At 35.2% G+C, this 18,640-nt stretch overlaps 1 protein-coding gene across 1 annotated transcript; it reads right to left on the bottom strand.

Moving 5' to 3' along the window:
• Positions 1-4,994: 4,994 nt before the first annotated feature.
• On the bottom strand, positions 4,995-8,781 carry LOC116189558 (protein tas-like). Its single transcript, XM_031519269.1, has 12 exons — positions 8,591-8,781; positions 8,396-8,495; positions 8,152-8,260; positions 7,805-7,893; positions 7,561-7,617; positions 7,323-7,431; positions 7,123-7,224; positions 6,971-7,035; positions 6,484-6,587; positions 6,310-6,374; positions 6,030-6,084; positions 4,995-5,371 (listed from the first exon to the last, which is right to left on the bottom strand). The coding sequence occupies exons 1-12, from the start codon at positions 8,646-8,648 to the stop codon at positions 5,211-5,213; spliced, it is 1,074 nt and encodes a 357-aa protein (XP_031375129.1). The 5' UTR covers positions 8,649-8,781; the 3' UTR covers positions 4,995-5,210.
• Between the last annotated feature and the right edge of the window lie 9,859 nt (positions 8,782-18,640).

The raw sequence follows: 18,640 nt of genomic DNA, 5'->3' as shown, positions 1-18,640 counted from the left end.
GAATTAGGTACACTGTCTGCTCTACTTTTAAATAAACAGAAACAATGATTAATGAATTAGGTGCATTGTCGCATCTACTTTTTTAAATATGAAAATTGATTGTGTTTAGTCCTTTTTGTAAACATCATATGATGAATCTGAATATTGTCAAGTACTTTATCTATGTGATTCAAATTTCATATACTAACATGGACAAAATATTGATGTTCTAACAGAATTTCAATTTATAGAACAATTTTTCTCCTATAATATTTTTCTTAATTTAACAATATTTTTTTTATTATAAAACATCAATAGGGAAGAGTACACAAAGACACTATAAGCTCAATTAACAAAATTTGAACTCCAAAGGATTTGATCTAGTGGTTAAGGATGAGCTTTAATATCCATCTGATCCCAGGTTCGAAACCTTTTGGAGCCACCAAAGCGCCTTTGGCGTGATTACTCGCTTTGTGCGTCGCCAGGGGTTCACGGAACCCCAGGGATTAGTGAGGCGAAGCCTAGACATCCCGAGTTAGCAAAAAAAACAAAACAAAATTTGAATCCAAAAATATTGGTCTTGGTGATGCGGCACTAAAACAGTTTCCTTCCAAAGTAATTAACAGTTTCCTTCGAAAGTACTTCCAGCAGTATCAACACTTCCCAACATTACTTTGCGAAAGAGTTTTACTACTAACAAAAATCATCACTTCCAGTGATCGGGTCAGCAATTTTTCATCAGCTTCAAGTGCCATGGCCACATACGTGGATCTAGTGCTGTGATTATATGGAAAAATTCTATGACATAATCATCGAAAGTGGTCATATCGTGCATTCAAATTTTTTTATTAAAGTTTGAAATTTCCTCAAAATTTATGTAATTTACTAAAAATGTAAGTGAAGAAATCTTAAAATTATTCCGTGCAATTTACTTTAAATGTAACTAATTTACTAAGACCTAAATGATTTAGGCCAACTAATTACTCAAAAGTCAAAATACGCACAACTGACTCGCAATATATGTAATTTACTTAATATTGAGCAATTTTACTATAATTATAACTAATTTATTTGCATGTATATTGCAATCACTTTAACTTCCGCCTTCCAAGTTATATTAAGAATTAGAGAGAAGATTTGCAGATCAATCTGGTGAGTTACAATAGACATTTATTGGATTAGTAAAGAATATAGTATGCTAATTACCGTAGTATGCTTACCGACAAAATCAAATCCATTATGTGATACTTAGATGGAAACGTGTGGATATGAGATAAGATATGATCAATAAATGAAGAAAAAAGTGATATATTATGCTCGTCAAAAAAAATAAAAAACTGAGCGCGATATATATATATATATATATATAGGTAAAATTGACTATTGTATCAATGAATAACCTATCATTAATGAAATAAATTATTAAAATAATTCAGTATAAAGATTAAAAGAGTTGATTTAATCATGTTAAAATCATTTTATAAAAATATAATAGCTTAACGACTTATTAGAAAAAGCCCAACTTTATTAAATAAGTGAGAAATAAATACACTAACCATAAGTATTTATTTGAATATTAACCTAATTTGTATTATAAGATTGTTATTATCATTTATGAACTTATAATAATTATAAAAAATAAAAAAACTAAGTACTTGAAATAAAACTTTATATTAAGAAAATGTATCATCAAGTTTGTGTGAGTATTTACAAAAATTTATAGCTAATACAAGCAATTAAATAAAAATATACCGTGCTTACTAATTGAGACCATTGCAAAATATTTATTGAATAATTAATAATTAGAGTAATTTTATTATTTAATATTGTATAAAACTTAACGCTATTCACTGAAAATATTTTATGGTGTTAAGAAGCTTATATGTGCCCAAAAAATTAGAATAATTGCTATAAGAAGCGATATATAATCGTGTTAAAATGGACATACAAGGCAAAGGATACAAACTACAAAAAAAAATCTTATAAAGAACTCACAGGAAAAATTATGATCTTATAAAAGCAAAATTTTTTATGATATAACAATACGAACTTAAAATATATGATGCATATATTATTGGAAAAAGGAAAAGAAACTGTCTAATTACTGAACTTGATATATGTAACAAATTTAATTAATAATTACTTGAACGCGTGACTGCCTTTAAAGACTAACAAATATATTATTGCTTCATAGCCCGACGTGCTGATGGAATTTCTCCACCTATGGTCGGATGACTCTACTCAGAAGAATGGAACAGTGAGGCCATGAGAGAGTCGTCTTCTTCCCGATTGGATTGAAAGGATGACAACCTTGTCTTTCATCCAACCTTTCAGATTTACTATTTTTGGCCAAACTTTTCAGATTTATTTCATTTTTCTTTGGCTGAAGGGCTGAAATCTTTTGGGCCTTCTTTTCTGTGAAAGACATGTGTACTCAAATTGACAGAAAAATCAAATGAAAATAAACACAGTAAGAGTTGCCCAAAAAAAAATTTTAATGTAAGTTTCTTTGAAGAAATATCAACTTATATAATTTTTGATACTTGAACAAAGATAAATATCATGAGGCTTATATATTCCATTCATTTATACATATGTTTACAAAGTCAGGGGTATATTATTAAATTTATAGAAAATTTTACGATTATGATTCGATTTTACATTTCAATTCTCAGATCCCTTCACTTTTTTCTACTTAGAAGCTCAATTTGGACTACAGTACACCCGTATATGTGCATCTGCATGTTTCATCCTCCTAGAACTAATAATTGTGAATGAAGTTCCCATTATTTGGAAAAGGAAATATATATATATATATATATATATATATTATGAGCCGCCTATGTATTATTATTTGAAGCTTCTTTTATATATATAAGTGGTGTTATTATATGAGCTCACATTGGAACTTAATTCCCATCGAAACCATAAAAACTGCACTCCTAAAATAGATATATTTAAAATTAGAGAGAAGATTTGTAAAAATCAATCTTTTTTTGTCACAGGAGACTTATTGGATTAGTAAGGAATTAAGAGAAAAAGAAAGTTTACAGTAATAGTGATTAACACTGGCAGCTCAAGTAATCCATTTTGTTCAAAGACATGACATCCACAATCAGGGATCCCTAGGGATTCCGACAGCCAAATTCAAGGAGATTCAATAATGTAATCGTAAATTGATTCAATATCTTATAAGGTTACATTTGATACACCGGAATCGGAAGAAATGAAATGGAATGGAATGGCTATCATATCCTCCATTTCTTGCTTTAGTCTCTTTTATAAGTTGAAAAGAGCATTTCATTAGTTAGAATGGTCGTTTTTCTCCAATTTGATGGGTTGATTTTTCCTTTAAAAAACTTAAGTAATATTCATTCCAATCATTTTCATTTCTTTTCAGCGTATTAAATATGACATAATACTCAAGCAGACATTATCAAAATACATTGTAGCGGATCAATTTCACAATAAAAATTATTATCTCATGCAAAAAAAGATATAAACGAAAAACTAATAGAAAAAAATTGTGTTGTACTACCCGTAGATCTTGTTAGGGGTGTAAACGAGCCAAGACATTCGCTAATGGTTCGACCTTGATGAAAGCTCGAATTCAGCTTTCTCTCATAAAGCTCGAATACGGCTTGGCTCAAGATCGCCAGTTAAACAAGAGAGCCAAGCTCAATGGCATTTAGCTCGTGAAGCTCGCAAGACTAAATGAGCCTTTTATTTATATATATATATATATATATATATAAGTTATATACATATATATATTATGAGTTATTATAGTAGTTCAATCCAAGTCCATGCGAGCTCGAGCTCACAAGCCTTATATGAGTCAAGCTCTGCTAGCGATTAGGGGTGTAAGTAAAAGTACTAAAACCCGAAAAAAGAAAAATTCGAACCTAATCGAATCGAAAATCCTGAAACTGAAAAAATCAAAGAGAGCTTTTAGGCAGATTGTAGAGGCAAAAAAACCCACCCAAAAAAATATTGGGGACCGACCGATGAAAACCGACGGTATCCGTACCCTCCCGAATAATATTATATATATATTTATTTAAAATGTATATTTCCTTCCAAAAAACGAATATTTCCATATAATTTTTAATTTAAAAACTAAAAATCAACAATCACTCTTTCCTTTCCCACCGTCATTCTGAATCCTCACTCACAGGGACACTTTCCTTTCCCTCCCATCTCCTCTCAAACCCTAAAAATTAAAAGCGTTGATCGGTTTTGGAGTTGTTAAGTTCATATTAGTATGGGTTAAACTTGTATTGGAGTATGTTCTTATCAATTTACCTATCAAAAAAATGTTCTTATCAATACAGTATTTAGACTTATTATTTGCTTTGTAGTTGTTTTAGATCTTTGTGTTGAATAGTAATGAATTATGTTCATTAAACTTAAATATATATTCTCTTTATTTTCAGTCTACAAAAAACCATTGGAAAAACCGAACTTATGGGTGACCGGTTTTTTATACCATCAAATGGTCTTTGAGTTTTTTTTTGGTATTGAAAAAACTGGTCCGAACTAAACGGGGACCAAAATTTTTCAGAAAAACCCACCCGTAACACACCCCCCCCCCCCCCCATTTACACCCCTAACATGACAAGCCCATACAAGCCATGTCGAGCCTTCACTAAATACAACGAGCCGAGCCCAAACTCGAAGAGTTAGGCTCGCGCAAGCTCGAGCTCAGGCCCAGAACTAATAAACGAGCCGAGCCCGAGCCTAGCATATTTGGCCCAATTCATGTGCACATAGCCGCTCGCATGCTCTAATGCTTCATTATCATAGCTACAAATTAACCAATCCCCTGATATGATATGTATGTCATATGATATGTGTTTGTCATAAAAATAGAATGCGACCACTCCCCGTTAAGTTGGTTAAATCGTTAACCCCCCGACAAACCTTCCAAATGCAGATATAACGCATCGTCTGTAACATAAGCAAACTTCAAGGGTGAACCTGAATCTGCTCACATACGATACTCGGTGGTCGACTTTTCAATGGAAAAGGCATTACTGTTTGTAAATTACACCACATGAAACAAGAATCAGCAGAAGCCTTTCCATCGACAAGGCCTGTACTAAATCCTGTGATTAAACACGAATTAGTAATCATTGGTAATGAAAGACACAGCTTGGCTGTGACACTAGTTCGACAAGACTCATTTCACATTGAGACAACAAAGAAATCAATGGAGAATCAATTCGCTGTCAAGGACATGGGTCAGGGAATCTAGCATGAATATGATTAATTTCCAAGATTAATTCGGGGCAGAGCTTAGTATTGCAAGTGTTAACAACCTCCTGAAGCTGCCAAGGCTTGGTGGCTCCAAACACGGCACTTGCTACCAGAGGATGTCTCAACACGAAGCCTGAACAAAATGTACTAGAAAGTAAGTAAAGATCATACACATATATACAAGGTAAAGTGATTCACGAGTCAAATATTACACACAGTGCAAAACTTCATTCACGATTAAGCTATCCTATCCGTCAGTTGTAACAACAAACATGTCTCCTAAATTAAATACTGATGTTTACCGAATGGCATATCAAGAAGTCAGAGCATAGAAGGACCATAATATGACGGATGATAGCTCCTCATAGACACAGAAAATTGATATCCATATTTCACCTTTTACCAAAAAGACATAACATGTGCAGTGTCCCAGCCATATCCCGACTACTTAGAGGCTTAGCACTGGACATTGGGTTATGTTCCACATGATGAGGCCTGTAACATGAAAATCAAGCTCCCATTTTGTTTGAAGCATCTGGATATATAGTTGATTCATAGATACCATTGATATGTCCATTTTGAAGTCTTCTCACTTACTAATGCATAATCGAGTTTGCTCACTCATAATAGTATAGGGTACATCATTCAGCTCTCTCATAATTCTGTATAGACAACAGATTTAAAGGCTAGTGGCCCATTTGGTAAGAAACATGACCAGAGAACAGGACAGAACAACACACAAATTACTACGGCATGCATAAAGCAAGCAGACATGGAGAGAGGTGTAATACCAATTGCAAGAGCTATGGGATGAACACCGTATTTTTCTGCAATAGTAAGGTAACCCTGCAAGTAATAAGACGCAAACAATAGTCAGTTATTGCTCGCAACAGAAAAAAAGGACCAGCAATTTACTTGCAACACAAATATAGCTTATACACTTTTATATATGTATATTTAGGATTGAGCAAAGAAGTAAAATGATATTCCAACAGCAGCATTCAAAAGTATACTATACATCTTCAGATGGGCAAACATCATAGAAAGTATCACCATTAGGTTTCTACTTACCATGATTGCTGCTTTTATGGTGCTATTACATAAATTATATCTTGATTCCCCTTCAGCATACCTCCCTGTATGAAAATATATACACAAAATGGAATCATTGTACCAATTTAATTTAATGATCGAAAGGCAACATTGACGAGTTCTCGGAGCTAAAACTGATAATGTAGCAGTCACCTTTAAAGAGATTCAACCGAGAATCTAGTGGGCCACCATCAGGTGAGAAGTATTTTCCGGAAAGAATTCCCATAGCAAGAGGGCTATAGGCCAATAAGCTGATCCTGTTGAGATAAATAAATGATATGGAGGTGGAGAAAAAAAAGGACACTACCAAAGGACACATGGATAAACCTACTTTAACGACTTATCTGACAGACAGAACGTGGCCCAAAACAAAATGCATCCTGTAAGCTCATTGCATTATATAAAACATTTTTTAACCAGCAAAAGTGTTGCATCTGCTCACATTTTGAGGCAGAAAATTAAGATTAACATAAAATATCCACTGCTGAATCCATAATAATACAGTATTTTGTTTTGTAGGCAATCAAGTCAGAACCACGATTGTAGCATATCTACTGCATCGCAGCTGACAAAATTCTGTTCCTTCGATGTGGCATGAAAAAAAAAAAAGGCCACATCTTAAATAGTTGCAAATAGATACCTCTCATGATGACAGCATTCTGCCAACCCTAAGTCGAACGTTCGACAAAGCAAGTTGTAAGAGTTCTGACATAAAAGATCACAAACTAAGAATCAGGATAATAATTCAAGGGAAAAGGACAGGGACCTTTCAACAAAAGAGGCTCATACAACCTGCACCGAGACTATCTTAGGATAGGAAGCCACTCTTTCAGAAGCATGCAGGAATTTCATAACACCATAAGGTGTTTCATTGCTGAGCCCCACATATCTGATCTACAGAAACATGTTCCCGTTCGTAGATTTGGGTTATGTTATCTTATACAAATGAAAGATGATAAAGCTAAGAAACTCAAAAGTGCCATTATACCAACCTTACCAGCAGCAACAGCTCTACCAAGTGCATGAAGTTGCTCCTCTACACCAATTGAGCTGAACTGACGAGTGGGGTCATACTCTAACTCTCCAAACATTGGTACATATCTATAGAAACGATGCAATGAGCTCAAGACTCCACGAGAATTTGACTTTGGCAAATATTCAGCTATTGACATGTACTTCCATCAATCAACATAATTCACAGTAAACTAAAGACAGCAATGACATACAAACCGATCAGGCCAGTGGATTTGATAAAGATCAATATAATCCGTCTGCAGTCGCAACAGACTGCAAAATCACAGACGAGCCATCAGGAAACATGCATAGAAGGAATTAACACGACAGGTTATATAAGTGGTGAATGCAGTTATATGCATAGTGTCTACACAAGTCAAACATCGGATTGGGTGAACCATGATCATTCTGGCCCGATCAATAAAACAGAAGTTGCTGATCGGTGCTGAAATCAACTAACCTATTGTCAATGGCCTCGGATATGTTTCTCGAATTCAAACAATTCGGTCCTCCTCTAATCCATGTCATTCGCCCAGACGGGCCGGTCACCTTCATGGAAAACATAGACAGGGTTACTCATCTGATCCACCTTCAGAAAACAAACTCCCAGTTTACAACGGAAAATTCTGATGAATGAAACACTCTGAGACTAATAAATGCTGCCATAAGAATGAATAATGTTGTCACCAACAGAAAACATGTCCAAAATTATGAAATGCGCCTTCTTTTTCTAAATTTCCTCCCGTTTATTTATCGATACGAGAAAAGGAGAATGAAAAGGCTGCAACTCTAGAAGAAATGACAGACCTTTGTGGCCAAGACGATGCGGTCCCGAGGGATTTTCCGATCCGTAATCCAGCGGCCGAGACACTCCTCGCTTCGGCCCTGAGTCTCCTGCCGCTGAGGGACCGGGTACCTGCGAAACGAAGAAGCAAATCAGATACCATTCCACCCATTACCCGAATTTGGCTGAGAATGAAATAGTAAAAACAAAATGTAATGAGATGATAAGGTGAGGGAGGGAAGGAACGGGAAAGGGAGTCTGACAGACATCTCAGCGGAGTCGAAGAAGTTGATGCCGGAATCGAGGGCCTGGTCGAGGAGGTGGAAGGACTGGGGGAGGGAGTTCTGCTCCCCGAAGGTCATCGTGCCTGCGGGTGAGAAGGAAGAGTTGAGTAGAAGAACAGACCATGTCCATGTGAAGCGGAAAGAAAGCAGAGCAGAGAGATGGGTAAAGATCGAGTACCTAAGCAGAGCCTGGAGACGGAGAGATTGGGAGCGAGGTTGAAGAGAGGAACGGACATCGGACCGCCGGAGCTGGTGAAGACAGAGTAGGAGCGGCAGCGTGTTTGATTGACGGGATAGGGGGAGAGAGTGAAGTGAAGCGCCAAAAAGAAATAAAAATTCACGGTCTGCCGCGTACCTTATCGGCTTATTTGGATCGCGAGTTAAAAAGGATTATTATACAAATTTGTATTAGAAGAAAACATTAATTAGAAAAAATAAAAACTTGGAAAATATTTGACTGTCGCATCGGCCAACGAGCTCCATGGGCCATATGGACATGATTTATACTTTCAAATATAATGAATGGCGAACTTGCCAACTTAATAAGTTTATCTAAACTTGAAATACTATTCATACTAAGTGTTGTTAAGCCCATGTCGAATAATTCATTGAGTCGGCCCTTGGTAGACGACGATTAGGGTTGTGTCGCTTCTCTCGTTTATAACCCGATTAGTATATTATTCGTTTCTTCATCCCAATAAAATCCATTCCATAATTCTGAATCATTCTAGATGCTTTCAATTTTCAATCTCTTTTCCTTATGATATATATTTTCAACCACCGGCTCGAGGATTAATCTAGTGCAGGGGCCTGGGCCTGAGCCTGGGCCTGGAACTGGCCCGTTTCGATTATATGTTATTAATGATTGGGCCGGGTCTCAACGGCCCAATATGTCCTTTACTTCAACAGAAAATGAATCATTCCTACAGCTTTGATAACTCTCTTATCTCTAGTTTTAAGTTGCTTATTAGTATATATGAAATGCAGACGTTATTCATTATGAGTGTAATTTTAATTCTTATAATTTTACTCGTTTCAACTCTAATATCAGATATTAGTAATAATAAAATAACTGTTTTTCGCCTAAAAATTCTCCTCTTTCACATTAATTATATCGGATACAGTAATCTGCGCAATCATTGTTAGAGACAGATCCAATATTTAGGAAGTTGCCAATCTGAATAAAATCTTATCGAGGAAATTAGGTAGTTATATTTTAAGCATAATATGTTATTTGATATGATTTATATGAGTGTACTTATTTTTTGTTTGAGTCGTTTCATTAAGCCTATAAATAAGCGATTTGTATAATGTAATATCTTGTTAAAGTTGTTTACTCTTATGGTATTTATTTTATGATCTTTTTCAGTATCTCAACTCTCTTCTTCTTATATTAGATTTTGTACCCGTATACATTTTTTCAAAGTGCAATGCGCATATCAAACAAAAATAATTTCTTATCACACTGCATATTTGGAAATCCATATCTCAATTCGCATTTTCAGGTATCTTTATATTCCCCATAATGTAACAATACCTAAACCAAACGCTTCTTAGATGCGATTTTCGGTCCGTACCTCCGTACTGGCAAAACAGGAACAGTGAAACATTTCTCCTAGGATAAAATTTCTCGGTGAGATTACTCCGTTTGGTTTCGCAATCGAATTTTAAAATTTTAACTCTAACTTTAATTATACTCACTACAAAACAAAAATAAATTCTTCAAAGTAAAAAAGGTGGAACTCATACATAAATCCACATACACCTCTATTATACTCAATTTAATTTTTAATATTAAATTCTCTCAATTATTAATTATTTTTTCACATTTTTTCTCATAATTCAACAAAACAATCATTTCAATTCAATTAAAATCAAAACTCAACTCAACTCAACTTTAAAATCAAACACACCAGAAAACAAATACATGACTAATTTGAACAGCATAAAACCCATTTAAAGGGAGGGGTGGAGGACAAAAAAAAAACCCCGGAATTAGATATAATCATTTGTCCCTATATAATCGTGGCCTGCTGATAACGACCGTTCTAGAGAAGATTATGACTTCTATAATTAGCTTTAGTGGGTTGAGTTTCATCTTTGTCACAATTCCATCAATGAAAGAATCTCCTTCTTTTTAGCATATTTTATTTAATTTCCTACATGAAAGGACTGTCAGTATAAAATTTTGCTGTCGAAGAAGGGAACCGCAGCAAAATAGAACTCCCACCACATAGAAATGGTGCTTTTTTCATATTTAACTCTTCCATATTTCATGTCATCATCCATCACTTTCTTTATAATCACTCACAAGTTAGGCGAAAGAGTTTCTTCTCATTTGATGGAAAAAGAATTAATGTCACTTCTCTAACCTGACCAATCATTCCTCCATCAACACGGTTGCGATCTATTGTAATAGTCGCTCATGATTTTCACAAACAGTACATGGAAAAGGTGAAAGTTTTGAACATTTTATCTCTCTGGTCATTTTGTTTCTTATAAAATTATTACCATGAAAAAGAAATGGAAAAATAAAACAAACAAAGGGGTCATCTATTTTGCTTAAAAATGCTTTCTTATGAAAAAAAAATTGCGTAAGATTTAGTATATTACAAGTTAAGATAAATTACTTAGAAAATTACGAACTTTTAAGTTTGTCTCCAAGATATTACGAACTATATTTTTGTAATCTAAAATCAAAAAATTTGTATTGTTGTTTCGAACTTATCAATACTCTTTTTTTGTCCAATTTCTGCCTAATTCGTTAACATAGCATGCCATACCTACTAAAATACTTAATTTTTAATAATAAAACTCACAAACCGTCGGCATGGCCAGAGGTGGGCCAATGTTAGAAGTGGTGGCCTCACTAGCAGCTACCATCCCACAATTATTTTAATATATAATTTAACTCCATAATCTAAAACTTCTGTCATTTTTAATGAATAAATGGCATTTTATAGAAAATTTTACAAAGTCACAATCAAGATTTGACAGCCATACTTATGAGCGTGAATAATGGTATTCATCATTCAGCCAAAAAAAAAATCGTTCATCCTACTGAATTCAGATTACGTTTTACAATAATGTTTGTTCAAGTGGAAAATTCTATGATCCAATTAATAAAACTTTGGAGATATGCAGAATATCGAAATCAGTGTAATTACCTCGTTTAAAGTATTTATTATGAACTCAAGCAATTTACCTAGTATATTTGTAATATACTAAGAAATATGCATTTACTTGATATTGTGGCGTCTTAATTTACTAAAAATTGAAATAATTTACTTTGATCACATGGTATTTTTATTTAATAGTGATTGTACCTAGATCTTGACTTTCTCAATTAGATGAAATCAAAATGTCGGGAAGAATGTTGAATTAGAAATATTTAATCAAGAAGAGAGAATAAGAAACACTTGCAGATGTACTCACAGACAAAGTAGAGAGATTTCACTGAATCGATAAATGAAATATTACAAACTCGACATCATAATCGCGTTTCCTAACCCCTTACAAGACAAGCCAACACAAGAAAGCGTGATAATTCTCTCAATTTTGATCACTCAGTCACTCTAATAATCTTAGAGAATATCAAAGAGCATAAACTCAAAAATATCCCGGAGAATTACATGTGATTCCCTAATCTCACAATTATTTTTGTCAGGGCTTACCCCTATTGTGTAGATATAAATACAAGCTCAACATAATCCTCAGAATATGTCGAGAATTTCTTAACATAATTGATGTGGCAAACTGCCCCGCTGCCATGGCAGATCGCCTTGTGCCATGGCAAAACTTAGCTCTGGCTCAATCTTCGTGCTCCAGTAGGATCTCATCCTCGTTTCCAATTCTTCGGGGTATTTCGGGCTTCCCACTGAATATGAGACACACCTCAACATAAAATCAATTGCATCGCTCCAAATACAAGAAAATAATGTAATTTCGTTGAGTTTATTCCATAAATGGTTTCAATTTAAGAAAAAAAATATGAAACTTTATGAGAAAAAAGACCAGATATGGATGCGAACCTTCCCATATGCAACATATTCCTGCTTATAAATTTTTTTTTTTAAAAAAAAGTAAAAATAAGAAAACATGGATTGCATCGCATGTGACAGGAATGGACAAATATTAGTAGTCAACCAAAAGTCTTCTGTTCATTTCACTAGATTTTTATGGGGTAATCGTTTAATTTTAATTCAAAAAAAGAATCTAATCATTCAGGCATTTCACATTCATTGTACATGCAATGGAATATTTCTCCATTAGTGGGGGTAAAAGGGCATGGCTGCTAATGTTAAAGCCAGAGGAATAATCAATCATCTGCATATTAGTCAAATGCCTACATAAAACTCCCAAGCTTTAGCATATCCTATATATTTTCATCCCTTTACTTTAATTTGGTCTATTTTAATCCCTGTAATTAATAATTTTAGAAACTTGGAATTTCGTCATTTGATTAAACATTTCTTAAACTGGGTTGTGACATGCATCAATCGCTCTAGCAATGGTCACCAACCCAGGACCTTCCAGTTCCTCTAGCAGCTGCCACTTCCGGCCAAGCCCTCACCGCCGCTCAGACTAGTAACATCAGCCAGTAACATCCAGAAATAGGCCTGGATGCATGTTTTTCTCGCAACTGAACAACAGAGGACGAGTAATGAGACGACAGAGAAGTCAAAAACTGCAAATCGTCAAACTGGCGATAAAATAAGCCTCATCTGCTCAAAAGATGCTATACTGATGGACGATTACTTTCCTTTGTATTCTTTTTCCTTTCTTTCCCCTCTTTATTGTGTACTGAGATGATGAATTTTGAAAGATCTCATCATGAGAGATTTACAAAATCACGCAATCAACTGTGACCGAATAAGGGCAACAAATTGGAAACTAAATGCTACATTTGATGTCATTGTTCTTTTCATTTGGGCCAAGTCTTTCAGTTGTTGAGGCTCATATATTGACCTCTGCTATGATAAATAATGGGATTTCCGGCGGGGCCGTTAATTGTGTTAGAGCCGACATCTACACATAGCAGGTGACAACCAAGCCTTTGTGCTTCTATTAAAGGCCTTCAAGCTGTTGTCAAATGTTAATGGCTGGCTTTTGAAGCGCAGCCACTAGTATTAATTATACGAGTGAATGGCAGTAAGAGATCTGGGCAATCATAGCAATATAGTCAGGGATGGACCCAAGATTTGACTTAAAGGGAGCGAGATCCTTAAAGCGACTAATGGGAAGATAATTTCTCCGAGTTAGGGACAGCGAGTATAAGGAATTTCATCAAAATTTGAATAACTATATATAAATTTCTTTAAAATGAGAAAATTTTAAGAGGAGTAGCTGCTCTCCTCGGTCCCCTCTGGATCCATCCCTGAAGACAGTACAATGATGGATAACTACGATTTGTGATCTGAAAGTCCTTTTTTCTTTTTTTGTCGAGCTGCTATTACCCATTACATTGTGTAATAGATTCACTTGATTTCTCGAGGCTAGGTAAGAGATGACATATTATTTCGAGTTTGACAAAATTTTAATTGGATGGACAAAATTCAACTTTTCTCCAAAGTGAAGCGATTAAAATCAATTAACTTAGAGTAGAAGGACTAAATTGACCAGATTGAAGTAGAGGAACAAAAATTAAAAACCCAATAGTTCTGGGCCAGTTATGGCGTTTGACTCTGTATATTCTTCTCTAAGTATCAAGATTAATATTATTAATGTAAAAGACACTAAAGCCAATGATAGAAAAGATTTATTTTAATACAATATTGGCACACCACTACAGAACTCGGCATTTCCAACGGGATTTTCCGACGGATCTGTCCCGTCGGAAAAATTCTATTGAAAACCTGTCAGAAAACCGTCGAAAAAGTTGTCTGGCAATTTTCAAATAGAATTGTTCTGTCGCTATTTTCTGAGGGCGGTTTCCGTTGAAAACCCATCGGAAGCCAAAAAAAAAAATCGATGGTCAACATTTGACTGTTGACAGACATGTCAACTTTTCCTCTACATGCAGAAGGGCTCGATCCCAGGTTTCTCCTTTTTCTCTCTTAGACTCGATCTCTCTCTCTCTGTGGCTCGATCTCTATCTCTCATACTCAATCTCTGTCTCTCTTGGCTTTGTCCACTATGCATTGCCCGCGGTCTGGCCGAAGATCAATGACGTGAAACGGTGCATGCAGCAGCTTCGTCTTGGCGTCAACGACGTAGTTCTCACTGAGCTACCTGTTGCTCCTCCAGCCATCCTCTTCGCCCTGGTCTAGCGACGATAGAGCAGCAACAACCGCCTGCAACGGACAGCTCCAGCGCCCCGCTCCCTATGCTCTCCCCCTATGCCCCGCCGCCCTTCTCTCTCTCGAAAAGACACAACAAGCTGGTCACAGCAGCCCCAGCCTAGCAACAGCTAGCTCCGCCGCTAGTTCTGCCACCCAGATCTGCCTTCGAATGCCCGATGGTTATTATTCCAATCTTTCCAGATGTGTTGACACATCAAAAGGAAGTTTCGTGGGTGGAAGAGTCACGATTGTCATGTTTTCATGGAACAATTGCTTCCATCGCTTTTAAAAAGTTGCGCGATCACGTCTGGAAGCCATTGGCCGAGATTAGTAAGTTTTTCAAATGTTTGTGCTCCACAACGTTAAGAGATGATGACTTGGCAAAAATGGAGTCGAATATCCCTACAATCTTGTGCAAGCTCGAACGGATTTTTTGACCCGCTTTATTCGATGGAATGGAGCATCTACCTCTTCCTTTGATAGATGAGGCTCGCAATAGTGGCTCGGGCCAATATAGATGGATGTACCCATTTGAGAGGTAATATATATTGTACGTATATACTTTGTCTTAGAAGATGTTCATGTTCTCATATGGAATGAATTATACTATTACTAAATGAGTCTACTTTGTTTGTTCAATTGCACTAACAAATATCTCCATAAAATTAAGAGAACTGGATATGTCGGCCGGCCCTACTTTTTTCAACAAACTCGATCTAGTAGCCGGAATATATATGTGGAGGTGGTTGAGTGATGAAAAAAGGAATGTCGCTCACTAGCATGTTTTGCTCAACCGTGAGAAGGTTGCTTCATATATCGAGTAAGGAAATCTATTATTAAATTAAATAATTGGTTCATTTTACGCTTTCAATTACTAATTAATTATCTGACTTGCATTATGAAATAGTTATTTTGCGGCATCGGCTAGTATCCCTTAACATCGAGTTTCAAGTGAATTTCCAATTTGGTTGAGGAATTACGTAAGTATACATATTAATCATGAGGATTTTAATTGAAGTATGAATATGAGTTATATCAATCTGATTTGTTCTTAGTTGAAATCAACAATCATAATTATCCATGACAAGTTACAAATTCGAGTAATATTGTCATGGACCCAGATTTGGTATCCTTGACTTTATTTCCCAATAAGAAGGCCGAAACGTAAGAAACATACTTTGTTAATGGGTTTAAGTTTCAAACAGACGAATATACAAAGAATAAGATGACATATAATTGTGACATTTGGGTCAAGAGGAATATTAACGAAGGAGCAACTCATCGTGACTATTATGGGATATTGAAAATGGTCGTTAAACTACAATACCCTAAAAATCTTACAAAGACGATAGTTTTATTTAATTGCCATTGGTTTGATTCTAACTCTCCCCATGAAACCTGCTGACTCTATCCTGAGTATAGCATTGTTGAAGTGAATAATAAGGGTTAGTATCGGACTTACAATTCATTTATTATTCCAAAGAAATGTCGACAAGTTTACTATGTACCGTACCCCGAGAAGATCAAAAGTAATAGGCAACGGTGGCAGTTATTCGCACAAAAGCGATTGGACGTGTCAAAATTGCTGATTCCTTAGAAGTGACATTCCAAAATGATGAGTGCTCACGAGTACGTATAATTGGCAATGACATCATTGAGCCATAGCTTGTTGATGATGACGATGCTTTTGAGTATGTGGAGATTCCACATAGAAAGAGTAATGAAGCTAGACCAAGTAGGACGTTTGATGACTTTATTGTGGACAATTAGGATGAAGAGGAAATTGATGAATATGAAGAAGACGAAAAAGAGCAGGTTGACACGATAGAATTTACCTTAAGTGGCATATTTTTCTTGAATTCCGACGAAAAATTGTTAAATAGCATCAGAAGCATTGTAAATTGCTATAGATCTTGTTTGACTATTTTGAAATGAAATGATGTGGTTTCGGGTGGAATTCTTAAGCTGGCTTTGAAGTTGGAAAAAAAATGTTGGATTGAAAATCACCGAATTTTTCTCTTCCATATCTTGGACTTTTGCATCTTTATTTTTGAACTACATGTTGGATTTCTTAGATCTTTTCCCTTCAAAGTCTTGTGTAAGTATCTTGTATTTACCATGAGAGACATACACGATGTCAGTAGTAGTATTTAATGGTTTTTCTAATGATAGTTGGTTTTTCTAATGCCATTGGTAGTGTTTAATGGTTTTTTTAATGGTATTTACTATGATCTTCTCCCTTCATGCAGATTCATAGAAGATGACTGATTCGAAGCTAAATGTATTTAGGAAAAAAATCAAGAATGAATGCCAATGCCCCTCTACCAGGTGAGCCATGCACAGATGCTCCGGCACCTGATTATGTCATCCCTTCCTTGAGATTCACATCTACAGCTCGAGCCAAGACCTCTTCACAGAAGCAGTCAACTCCTCCGGTCAACTCTTCAGTTGCTCAGGTCCCCGATCCGAATCAGCCACCTATCCTCCTTTCGAATCAGCCATTAATCCCTCAACAACCGATGCTGGAAGATCGACTATCGCTTATGGTCACCCCAAAAGCGCAACAAGGGGTTGAATGCCAATAAGGGGCCTAAGCACAATGGGTTCTTACCGGCTGATTGTCTATAGGATCTGGTGGGGGAATGCTCGTGGACTAGAGGCCCAAATTGCACAAAGAGTTACCTGACGGGTGAATCATTGCAACTAAGCGCCCGTTTGGCATTAGAAATTTTTTAAATTTTACTTCACTTATCTTTAATTAAACAGCATAATTATTATTTTTTCATTTTTCTTCAATTTTTTTAACCATTCAATTCAATTTTTAATACTAGATTCTCTCAATTATTCGTTACTTTTTCTACAATTCAACAACATAATTATTCTCTCAACTATTTATTACTTTTTTCAGAATTCAACAATACAATTATTACTTTCTTTCAACTATTCATTATCTTTTCACACTTTTTCTCATAATTCAATAACACAATTATTACAAACCAATTAAAACTAAACTCAACTCAACTCTAAAACCAAATACAAACCAAATATCTGAAAGAAGTCCGTTTGATTTTACAATTCATTTTTAACTCTACTCTATTCTACTCTATTTAACTCCACTTATCTTCAATTCAACAACACAATTATTATTTTTCCATTTTTCTTCAATTTTTTTAACCATTTAATTCAATTTTTAATACTAAATTCTTCGAACTATTCATTACTTTTTCCACAATTCAATAACATAATCATTACTTTCTCTCAATTATTTATTACTTTTTCCACAATTCAACAACACAATCATTACTTTTTCTCAACTATTCATTAGTTTTTCACACTTTTTCTTATAATTCAATAACACAATCATTACAAATTAATTAAAATTAAAACTCAACTATATTCAACTCTAAAACCAAACACAACATTGATACTAGTGGTTGATCAAATAACTTGTGGTTGATTATTGATATGAATATGCAGATTTTGAACATCGAAAATTGGCATTGACCCAATCATGGACATGTTGACTCAGAGGTTTTACGGTCCTTGGCCTAAATGGCCTAATATCCCTAATGCAACCTTGGATTTGTGGTTTGAAATGTTGAAGGTATTATCCAAAATAATATTTTGTCTATTGTAAATCCTTGTCTTTGTTATGATTGATTTTAGTTCAAATGTGGAGGTATTATCCTAACTAATTTTTGTCAATTGTAAATCCTTGTCTTTGTTATGATTGATTTTAATAAACTTCCTTCTCGTATCTCTGTGGAATAGAACCATGTTTATTGGCACCCGTCACTAGAGGACCATATGAAGAATGCCTTCCACACTCAAGGGTCGAAGCGTATGAGGCAGCTAATGGCCAAACCACGTGCCTCCGAAAATAGACTAGACTGGATCTAAGAGGAACACTTGACAAAGATGATGTAATTCTGTCAAAGGGAGTAGTA

Source organism: Punica granatum, chromosome 8 (genome assembly GCF_007655135.1).
Source record: "Punica granatum isolate Tunisia-2019 chromosome 8, ASM765513v2, whole genome shotgun sequence".
NCBI classification, from domain to species: Eukaryota; Viridiplantae; Streptophyta; class Magnoliopsida; order Myrtales; family Lythraceae; genus Punica; species Punica granatum.
Note: the sequence above shows the minus strand (reverse complement) of the source record. Positions and strands in the feature narration are given on the sequence as shown.